The following is an 11,299-nucleotide window of genomic DNA, read 5'->3' as shown; positions in this document are numbered from 1 at the left end:
TCAATAATATTCAAAACTGTCACAGGTAACTCGAGACTGGGTCAGGTAACTGATGTTACTCGATGTTTAAGTCGTGAATTCGACTTTCCTACATTTCTATCACCAATTAAAACTAACTAACAGAATAATTAAGCAAACTAAATCTACAAAAACAACAATATGATGTTTAGAAAAACTAAAATAACTTGAAAATAAATCCAACAACAATATTATAAAACCAAAAAACGAGTCATAAAAGGCGTTTGTTTCTCAATAAAGTGTAGGCTTATGACGTCATAGTCTAACTTAAGGTAACTTAAAGGAAATAATTGCGTGGTTTTGTTGTTCTAGAATTATTAATAGCAAATAGCTGATTAGTTATTAAGAACTACCGGATGTAATAATTACATTAATTAATACTTCAAGTATCAGTATTCAAATTTAATTTTTTTTACGTTTTGTATATATCTTTTTCCTTGTTACCCTAACCCAGTCTCGAGTTGACTTTAGTAGTTTGGGATATTATAGATTATAATTGCCCGATAATTATACTGCTGAGTAAGTGTTGGCTTAGCAGGAGTTTGTATTGTTTATAGAGCCTTACTTATGTGTGCTACAGCATGACAGCAGTGGGGTTCGAACCAAGAACCTCACGTAGTATAGCCAATTGTTTTAACTACTACAGAATGCTGCTGGTTTAAGGCTCAAGGGCAAATAATGTGGCATTAGTGCGGCTCAAAGTATTACTAGAAAAAGCGCATATAATTTTACTTTACGTATGTTGTTTTATGAGTTATTCGATGTGCACTAAAAAAACTTTTAACAAAAAAAAATGACCCCGACGTGATTTGAACACGCAACCTTCCGATCTGGAGTCGGACGCGCTACCGTTGCGCCACGGAGTCACATGTTCAACAGACAATAATTACTAGCCGGGACTTAATAAAAAAATTGCAAATTTTTGTTAAATTTACAAGAATAAAACAACATTCGATCAACTTAAAAAATATCAACATTTAATTTGGACAGAATACGTTTTTATTGCAAATTAAATAAACTTAACTTACCTTAAAAGGTTTCAAACAAACTTTTTAACATCGGAGTGTAGTACAATGTTGCTTTTCATTTACTAAAACACCTGTTATTTAATTAAGTCTGTAAATAAATTCCGATTTAAAAAACAGCTGTCTACTTAATTTTAACAAATAACTTCATTTAAAATGCAAAAACAGTCCAGAATATCAAAAAAATAAATTTACTTTTTACTACAGGCACATTTGCTTGCATTATTGTAAGTTAGTTTTGTAATACTACGTCGCAAGTTCAAATCCCGGCAATAACTTAATATGATTTAAACATGTGACTCCGTGGCGCAACGGTAGCGCGTCCGACTCCAGATCGGAAGGTTGCGTGTTCAAATCACGTCGGGGTCAAATTTTTGCAAGTTTTTTTCAAACCAGTTCGAATAATAAAATTAATTTTTAATTTCAAAGTCTTACAAATTTTAATATAAAATTCACCTAACTTTTAAGATATATCACTATTTTTTGAAAAAATTCCCTAGAAAAAATGTCCATTATGTTATTGCGCTTATAACGGTTAAATTAACTCTTGCCAAACATATTTCAAAAGTAACAAAGTATCAGCATACGATTCTGACTCAAAAAAGTTTTAACATACAGTTTAGTTTATTTCAATTTACTTTAAGCGTTTTAACAAACTTCTTAACATCGCATTGATGGTTTATACAATTTACTGACTTATCTGGCAATAAATCCGTGATTATTTACTCAACAAAATACAACTGTTTTCTTAAAATCCTAACTTAAAAACAAATACTTGATATAATTTGTAAAGAACTTAGCATTTCAGAATATTTAAGAACCGGCGAATGTTTTTAATCATTCACTACAGGCACATTTGCTTGCAATATTGTAAGTTAGTTTTGTAATAATTAGTCGCCAGTTCGAATCCCGGCTGCGCATTATTTTATTTACAAATTTATAATAAAGATATGGGATTTACTTTTAAGTTTAGGGGCTGTGTAAATTTTAGTTGAAAGCAAATACAGGTTATGTTAAAATACATAAAACGCCAACAATAAAGTTTACAAAAACGTAAACAAGAATCATTTCTAAATAATTATAAAATTATCTAATTCCTTAATTCTTTTATTTTGGTCTAAATGCCGTTGCTAATATTATTTTTCATTTTTTTCCGAAATTTGATTTTTTTCTTTTTACGATTTTGATAAAATCCAATGAGCCAAGAGTCTGTATTTTCAGCCAGAAAGCACCTGAAATAATTAAATATTTTGTGTCTTAAGGTCTGGCTATTTGGTTTAAGTTATATATATATATAAACAAACAAAAATAGTAGTTTTTTAAACTTTTGGTTGCCACTTATAACTTACATGTAAATAAAAGTGAACACTAATGACCCTATACCAGGCCCCACCCACCAAACCCAATGATTTTTCCAATATCCTGTCACCAAAGCTGGCCCAAATGCTCTGATAGGGTTGAGGCAAGTGACGCCAATCGAACTACTGTAATATAAATATAATTGAAAGATGATATTAATCAAAATAATAAAAAACTATAATCAGCAGCATAATTATCAGGCAATTATAATTAATAATATCTAAAACTGCAAAAAGCAACTTGAGACTGGGTCGGGGTAACTGATGTTACTCTATGTTTAGATCGTGAAGTTGACCATTCCACATCTACAAAAAAAAGTATGCAAAAGTTTACAAAAAATAAAGTAAACCTTGTTAAAATAGCTTGAAACACGGAGAAGCCCATCGCCATCGGACCCGTAGGTTGATCATATAACGAATTCTTTGTTATTGCGAGCACAAATGTTACCATAATCCCAGTGTTAAAAATCTCAGTGCTTAATATCGCTGAAATGTTTGCATTGTCAGCTATAGCAAATATTTCAATGTCACCATGTTTTATTACCTGCAAATAACAGTAAATAACCCAATAATTGTAACTCTTTATTACAATTTAATACAGTATAAAGACTATATATAGTTTGTAGGTATACACATTGTTTCATTTTTATTACAACGGACTTTAAACCATGCTTTAAGCCACTTCAGGTAAACAATATTTGCACGTGTTTTAGCACGTTTTTATCACGAACGAACCCATATACTGAACATGAAAAACATTATACAAGTCAGGGTTAGGGGGATACCCTTTTACCCAGACCCCACATGACCCAAAACACAAACTTATATCAAATCCAGAGTTTCGAATTTCCCTTAAAATATAAATGTAAATACCTTAGCTAGTAAAGCACCGAACGAGGCACCAGTTAATTGGACAACAACATTTGGAATGAACAACTTCCAGGGCAATAATCCAACTAATACAAACGACATCGACATTATTGGATTGAATTGAATATAGCTGCGCACAAAAATAAAGTTTTATAACTACTTATATTCACAAAAAATAACACAACTTTACTTATATTTATGTACGTATATAAAAAATTATAACCTAAGACAATTAACCGGCAGCGTGGTGTAGTGGTTAGAACACTTGCTACACTACATAAGTATTGGGTTCAATCCCCACTGCTTTCATGCTGTAGCGCCCATAAGTAAGGCATTATAAACGGTATGAACTCCTCCTGAGTTAGCAGGACTTAATCAGCAGTATAATTACCGGGCAATTATAATCTATAATATCCCAAACTGACAAAATCAACTTGAGACTGGGTTGGGGTAACTGATGTTACTCTATGTTTAGGCTGTGAAGTTAACCTTCCCAAATTAAGGGAAAATGTATATATATATATATATAACCAAAATTTAAGAGCATTTATCATATCTTGTCAAAAACTTGAAATTCTTACGTAATTCGATGAAACAATACAGTTATCATCCACACAGCAATACCGGCTTGCAAGGCTGGAATAAAAGCCTCTATGACGTCATTATTGCGACATTCGGGAAGTGTATTGGTGCTGAAAATACAAACAGCATGAGCGCCAAACCAAAGCCACAAGTACTTGCAGAATTACGTAATATATTTTGATTTTTCGACCCATTTAAAAGTTAAATTTACAACATTTTAATACTTTGCCAGAATTGCAATTTTTAAGAAGCCTTAGTTAGCAAAATCCGTCGGTTTTACAACATTTACTTGGTTAATTAAAAATATTTTTAATTTATTAATTTTTACCAAAATTTACCTGTTATTTGGAAAGTCTTTGCAGTTTGGTAGCAAAGGTTTTTGGTAGACCATGCATCCCCAGAAAGTGTGCAAGAAAGATGCAAAAAACTCGCAAAAAAGCGGCCTTACAAACTTTACAAAAAAATCTTCGAATTTTAGATTTTGCTTTTTTGAAGACTTAGCTTCGTCTTTTTTAAGCAAACCAGCACTATTTTCCATTCTACAACGATTTTTATTTACCTGAAATATATAAATAAAATTTTCTTTGCTTTCTCTAAGTAATATCTGCAATTCAAAATACCAATGACTCAAAAGTACAGAAACGCTGTAGGCAGAACCGGCTCAAAAACAAACTTGAAAACACATCTACAAGAACTTAAAACTGCGGTTTCAACCTGCTTGAACTTAAGTGTGAATAATAATCTTGATACTTTGCTAGAAATATTATACTTTGCCAATAAACAAGTCATTTTAAGTAACTGATAAAAAGACCAACTTACCTAGAATTGCATAAAGCAAATAACAACGTTTCATTATATTTTTATATGATGCAATAAGTGGTCTAGCCATAAAAGTAAATAAAAAGAGTCATGTTTAAATAAAAAGTTAATAAGTCTGTTAAACAGGTTGTTAAGTTGTCCCAAACATTTAATTCTGTGTATTCAGCGTTTTTTGGCAAACAAAATTAATGAATTAATAATAAAACTAAATTCTTATTAAATTAAACCATAATTTATTTTGGAAATTAGGAAAACTTTATTATTTATTGTGGTGTAGTTAAAATTTATATTATATATTCCAGTTTATAGCTTTATGAACTCACGAAATAGTTCAACCTTATTTCTATAAATAGTTTAAACTTTTGTGAACTTTCAGATATTTGAATATTGGTTTGTCCCCAAATTCAGCACAAAAATGTAATTTCTTTTATAAACAAATGCAAGAAAACTCTTTATTTTAAAAAAAATACAACATAAATTATAATTTAACATAATAATATCTTAAAACTGTCTGTAATAATTGATATAAACTAGCAGCGGATGTAATATATAGGTAGGTATAGAAATACCAATCACTACATACTAAACATAGTTATTTAAAAAATTTAATAAAATTTGAAAAATTGTTGCACCTTCTAATATTAAAACTTGTGGTAATTGGTAGCTTGGAATACTTTTAAAATTTTTATTTTAATTTATTCATCTTTTTTGTTTGATTTTTTAAATTTTTTACTTTTCTCCATGGACTCCTCGTAAAGTTTGTTAAAACCAAAATCCCGTTTCATATTTTCCTGCAAAATAAAATTCACTCACTTAATAAAAATACAGAAAATTATTCATCAAATGTTTAAACATGTGTTAACATATACAGGGCCATTGTATATTAATCATACATAGCATGTACAAGTAAATGTATTACATAATATATTTCAAATGTTTTGGCATGTTTTAGCAATCTGTAAATGCCAGTCTCAAGGGCAAATAGTGTGGCATTGGTGAGACTCGAATCTGAAAGCTTTTGGTTTTTTGTCCAAAGCCAGTGTAGTATTTTACATATTTAATTCTATATATAATGAAGCTTAGTGGACAATATTTTTATAGGTTTACAGAATTCATGAAATTGGCGTTATGGTGCAAGAAGTGAATAATTTTAAGCAAATATTAATTAAAAAAAGAGACCATACTATAGTTAAAGTGCTGACCTCATATTTATTATATATACCGGCAGCCTGGTGTAGTGGTAAGAACACACACCACACATGAGGTCGTGGGTTCAATTCCCACTGGCGCCTTTGAGTAAGGTGCTATAAACGGTATGAACTCCTGCTGAGCCAGCACTTAATCAGCAGCATAATTACCGGGCAATTATAATCTATAATATCCCAAACTGCCACAGGCAACTCGAGACTGGGTCGGAGTAACTGATGTTACTCTATGTTTAAGTCGCGCATTCGACTTTCCCACATCGAGGATAAAGATATATACAAAAAAAATATATATATATTAATTATTAAAATAAAACTACAAAATATTACCTCAGAAAAAATATATTTAATGAACTTTTTATTTGAACCAATCATAGGCCTCCAATCTGCAGGTTTTCCATTCTCAAATACAATTACTGTTGGGAGCTGGCGGGATAAAGAGGAAGTGTTTACATCATATCTGTTTGAAACAAGAGTAAAAATGCTAACCTCATTTATTTGTGTTCAACACATAAAAAGTAAACCTAATGTCCCAGAATACTTTTTACAATATTTGTAGTAAGGCCAACACTTGTCAAAAACTAAGTTTAATAATGCAACATCAGTTGTACTTTTTTTTGAAATTGGCTTATAAAAATAGGGCTCTTTTGTTACTTATAATATCACCTATACTATTCTAAAACCTATTTGCCAGCAACAATTCACTTATGCCCCACAAACAACAGTTTAAATCATTTTGCAGGCTTATAAATTGGACATACATTTATATATTATCAATTAGGCTTTATAACATATAGATTAAAAAACTTAAAATATTTACGATTTAGCAGCTAGAGGATACTTTCCAACATCAACCCTTCCAAACCTCAGATATTCTGTTGCATACTCGTTTGACATTAAAGCAAAAGTGGGTGAGGCTGCTCTACATGGGGGAGACCAAGTTGTGAAGAATTGGATGACCCAGGTGACCTTGGGGTCTTCTTCTAAGACTTCCTGAAATACATAAAAAATCAGTTATTTTATTATTCAGATGTACTTACCGGTTCTTTTTAGGACAAAAGAGAATAAGCAAGGATCATTTAATATAAAAGAGAATTAGCTAGAACCGTAAAATATAGGAAAGAGAATTAGCTATGCCAGTATAGTACAAGAGAAAACTAGGTGCAGTAAAGTACAAGAGAGAATTACTTAGGACTGCCAAGTACAAGACTTTTCCTAATAACCACAAAGTACAAGTGATCCTATTATTCATATAAAAAGGTTGACTTTCTAGCCAAATACTAGGGTAACTTTGTTTTTGTATAGTAAGTAATTTATATCCAAAATAATTTTAATTAAATAATGTTTCTACGCTAAAAAATAAGGCTTTTTTGGGCAAGTCGTAGTGTACTTTTTAGTGTCAATGTTTTGAGTTTAATCCATACTGCTTGCATATACAAAAAAAAAGTAACAAATGTTTAAAAACATAAACTGAATTGTGTTTGGCACAATACCCAAAAGATTAAAACTGGAAGCAGTCCCTAATTGTTTAATTGAGAAGTAATCTGAACAATAAGGTCAAGAAATTAATTCTATTGTTTTAAATTATTCAACTGCGTGGACAGATGCTAGATTGGTAATGACCCAGATTAAATCAAGTTAAAACAAATGGCAGGAAATACTTAAAATTAACAACTAGTTGAACATATTATAACAATAGAAAGATGGTTTACATTTATAAAAATAAGTTAAGTTAATATATATAATAGATCCATTTTTTTTTGTTTTATCCGTAAGACCCTAAGGTTTAACACTTTTATTTTAGAAAGCATGTGCTGTTGTGACAAGTTTAAGCTATTGGTAAATGCCGGAATTAAGGACTAAAAGTCTGGCTTTTGGCTTGTAGTTCGATGCAATGACTGTTATTTCAGGACAATATTTTTATTCTTACCTGTAAAGTTTTGTCGCTAAAATAAGTTAGTTCTTCCGGTCCTTCCACAAAGTTTTCGGGGAATAACCAAACACGAACTAAAATTAAACATTCTGTGATTATTATGATTTTAATTTAAAACAACAAGAATTTAAGTTAATAAATAATCAAAAAATATTAAAAAATGCTGTAGGACAACTAAAAAAATACAGTTTTCTAAATTTGTTAACAAAAAAATTAACACGGCTAATATATAGACATATATAAAATTTAATTTTGTACAACCATGGTCTATCTTTAGTTGACTTACCTAAACAAATCAAACCGTAGCAGAAAGCCAATCTTGGGTCGAGACGATAAAACAAGTAAGTATTTGCTAGTTTGGCATACATTAAAGTTGTGGTCACCATTTGTTCTAAGGATATAGCAGCTCTGTTCTTTAAAACCATTAGACACATGAAAAACATAAACAATTCCACTTCTCTCTGAAATGTAAATAATGAAATTGTTATAATTTTGCATAAACTGGTTAATAGCAATTCCTACTGTTGGGGATTTATTTGTTGCAATATGGTTGCAACTCCTAACTAATATTTCCGTGCGATAATTAACCCATGCACCACAAATGGCAGTATTTTAAGCTTTTTAATTGATCATACCTTCTAAATTTCAGTAAAATTTTCCCTATTATATGACAATTTTGGGGCAAAATTAAACTTTATATATCTGGCAAAACAAATAATATACAAGATCAAATGGTTTTCTAATGATTCTAATGGTTTACATGTATTTAGTGTATTTTGAATAGTTAAGAGTTAAGATTAAGGTTAAATCCATGCAATCATTTAGTTTCATTAATTATAGAGTTAAATATATTCAATTCAATAAGTTCTTTCTATCCAGTATATTTTATTATATACTGAGCAAAACCCACAAAAAAAATTTGCAGTCAAGTTATAACAAATTAATATTATTTAAAATTATATTTACCCAATCAAAATAACATCCTCCCATCCCATCATGTGAAGGAACATAATGGCAGATTGGCCGAACTTTCCGAATAAACACAAATAAAATACTGAGAAGAAAACTGGATACTAAACCCGGTGTTAAATTTCTTTTGATGGAATTAGGGTTTTTAAATAACAATAATAATGGAGTAATAATAGCCATTATATTTGACTTATTATAAACTTCTGTATCTGTAAAAAAAACGTAATAGCTTTATTAAAAATAATATTAATTTTTTTTTGTATATATATATATCTTTATTCTGATGTGAAAAGGGAAACCTTACAACCTAAACATAGAGTAACATCAGTTACTCCGACCCAGTCTCCAGTTACCTTAGGCTGTTTGGGATATTATGGATTATAATTTCCCAATAGTTAAGCTGCTAAATTAAGCGCTACAGCATGAGATAAGTGGGGATTGAACCCACGACATCATGTGGTGTAGGAAGTGTTTTGACCACTACACCACGCTGCCGGTTAAATCTAAATAATGTCCAAATAAAAACTCCATAAACCTAATTATAAGTCCCATAATTAAAACTTGAACAGCAAAGCAATTATTCTGTTAAAATTTATGGATAAATAAGTCAAATATAAGACTAAACTATACTTAAATTAGCTTTATAGACTAAATTTCTGAAGTTAAATAAACACGTGCGAATTTGAGACAACCAGAATGAAGACAAATGACGTCACTTCAACCTTCAGAAAAAAAATTAAAAAAGCAAATTGAGAGAATCGTAGAATTGCCTTTTTTTTGTTGCTACACTCTAATAATTTCCACACTAATTAATTTTTTTTTTAACCTAATTAAACTTAATTTCTTATTTTTAATTATGTTTGCTGCAAAAATTTCACCTAAAACAATATTTAACATTTTTTAATTTTGTACGTGATAAAATATTATTTTAAAATTGCTCATGCATAGTTTTATCCTCACAACTGGGTATTATTTATTGTCGAAGTTTAATTCTCTTATTTTTATTTTTTGTCAAGCACTTTGCAAGCTTCGTGAATTAAGTAAAAGTTTTCTGAATTTTGACTCTAGTTAAATACCTTAAGATTATGCTTATTTTGATAATATTTGGTTGTTTTAAATGCGTATAGGTCTGTAGGTCTATAGGTTTAACCTTTACATTATATTGTGACCTTTCGTCTGTTCGTTAATTAACAAATAAAATATAAACTAAACTCTTTTTTAAAGTTTTTAAAATAATATGTCCAAATTACCAACCAACTAAAAAGCTAAATGATAAAAACAAAACTTTATTTATTTTACCAGTTGTCAATTCTTACTAATTGATAATTTTCAATTTAATTAGATTTAAAAAAAATTTTTGTTAGTTTAAAAGGCAAAATGTGTTACTTTTGCAGCTGTTTTATTAACAAGTTTATTTTCAATTTCTTGTTGTAGGTTTTTTGTTTCAAAATTATTTTCTTGTAAAACGGAAAAATGTCAAAAATTTTAAATGTTGTTCGACACCAAATGTTGTCCACAAATTTACGAAATTCTGTTCGACAAATGGGTTCAGATGACATTGCTTACGTTAAGAAGACCAGAAGTATGTCCTATGACAATTAGTGAAGTTTTCTAAACTGAAAAAAAAATTAAATCAAAAAACAAAATGTCTTCTAATTTGGTGTTTTTTTAAACATATTTTTACATTACAAAAATACAAATATGTATAGCAAAAACTATATGTATGTACAATGTATATTGGTTAAAAGAAAACTTATTTTTTTAGATTTGATGAAGACTTTGTCTCTTACGATTGTTCCAATTGCGATAGGTATTGTTGGTTTGAACGCTTATCTTATTGAGAAGGAGCATGCTCATCATGAGAGACCCGAGTACATCCCATACGCTCACTTGGCCATAAGAACCAAGGTATTAACCATCTAAAATTTGACACAAAGTGGCAACAACCAAATAGTTTTATAATATTCACTCTAATAGAAGATTTACTACTTCATAACTAAAGCTAGCTTTTATTTTACATTTACCGACTTTTCTGTCAATACATTAAACTATTGGCCATAAGAACTAAGGTAATAAAAGTGTAAAATCTGACATAAAGCAGCTACAACTAAAAAAAGCTGTTATCTTAATGGTTACAATATTACCACTTTATTTTATTATTCTATACACCTTGATGGAAGGTTTACTTCCACATTTCTAAAGCTAACTAGCTTTTATTCTTCATTTACTAACTTTTCTGTCAATACATTGAACTAAACTATTGGCCATCTAAGATATAATCTCTTTTAAAAACAAGTTGCAATCAAAATCCTTTTTTCTAGAAATTTCCGTGGGGCGATGGTAACCGATCTCTTTTCCATAATCCCGTAGCCAACTGGGTTCCTGGTGTTGGTTACGATGAAGATAAAAAACATTGATTATTTTGGTTAAATTTTGTTCAATTCAACTTTTGTGATATTTAAATAAATCTGAAATTCTAAAGTGAACCAGTTTGTTGTTTTTGTAGATTAATGATTTAGA

The 11,299-nt window shown here is 29.7% G+C and overlaps 3 protein-coding genes and 2 non-coding genes across 5 annotated transcripts; 2 read left to right on the top strand and 3 right to left on the bottom strand.

Annotated features, from left to right (window-relative positions):
* Positions 1–812: 812 nt before the first annotated feature.
* Trnaw-cca (transfer RNA tryptophan (anticodon CCA)) lies at positions 813–884 on the bottom strand. Its single transcript has one exon. It is a non-coding gene; the product is annotated as a tRNA-Trp (tRNA).
* A 456-nt stretch (positions 885–1,340) lies between these two features.
* Trnaw-cca (transfer RNA tryptophan (anticodon CCA)) lies at positions 1,341–1,412 on the top strand. The gene has a single exon. It is a non-coding gene; the product is annotated as a tRNA-Trp (tRNA).
* Positions 1,413–1,847: 435 nt separating this feature from the next.
* On the bottom strand, positions 1,848–4,484 carry LOC145753125 (aquaporin-8-like). Its single transcript, XM_082569522.1, has 6 exons — positions 4,192–4,484; positions 3,853–3,963; positions 3,275–3,401; positions 2,752–2,945; positions 2,393–2,527; positions 1,848–2,275 (listed from the first exon to the last, which is right to left on the bottom strand). The coding sequence occupies exons 1-6, from the start codon at positions 4,389–4,391 to the stop codon at positions 2,161–2,163; spliced, it is 882 nt and encodes a 293-aa protein (XP_082425648.1). The 5' UTR covers positions 4,392–4,484; the 3' UTR covers positions 1,848–2,160.
* A 330-nt stretch (positions 4,485–4,814) lies between these two features.
* On the bottom strand, positions 4,815–8,984 carry LOC145752393 (thioredoxin-related transmembrane protein 2-like). Its single transcript, XM_082568673.1, has 6 exons — positions 8,777–8,984; positions 8,097–8,271; positions 7,808–7,884; positions 6,698–6,870; positions 6,208–6,337; positions 4,815–5,463 (listed from the first exon to the last, which is right to left on the bottom strand). Exons 1-6 carry the CDS (start codon positions 8,957–8,959, stop codon positions 5,368–5,370), a joined length of 834 nt encoding a protein of 277 aa, XP_082424799.1. The 5' UTR covers positions 8,960–8,984; the 3' UTR covers positions 4,815–5,367.
* A 1,216-nt stretch (positions 8,985–10,200) lies between these two features.
* LOC145752944 (cytochrome c oxidase subunit 6A2, mitochondrial-like) lies at positions 10,201–11,265 on the top strand. Its single transcript, XM_082569322.1, has 3 exons — positions 10,201–10,361; positions 10,545–10,687; positions 11,101–11,265. Exons 1-3 carry the CDS (start codon positions 10,253–10,255, stop codon positions 11,194–11,196), a joined length of 348 nt encoding a protein of 115 aa, XP_082425448.1. The 5' UTR covers positions 10,201–10,252; the 3' UTR covers positions 11,197–11,265.
* The last annotated feature ends 34 nt before the right edge of the window (positions 11,266–11,299 follow it).

The sequence above is a fragment of the Corella eumyota genome, chromosome 5 (genome assembly GCF_963082875.1).
Source record: "Corella eumyota chromosome 5, kaCorEumy4.1, whole genome shotgun sequence".
NCBI lineage: Eukaryota > Metazoa > Chordata > Ascidiacea > Phlebobranchia > Corellidae > Corella > Corella eumyota.
The sequence above is the reverse complement of the archived record's forward strand: the minus strand, read 5'-3'. Positions and strand labels throughout refer to the sequence as shown.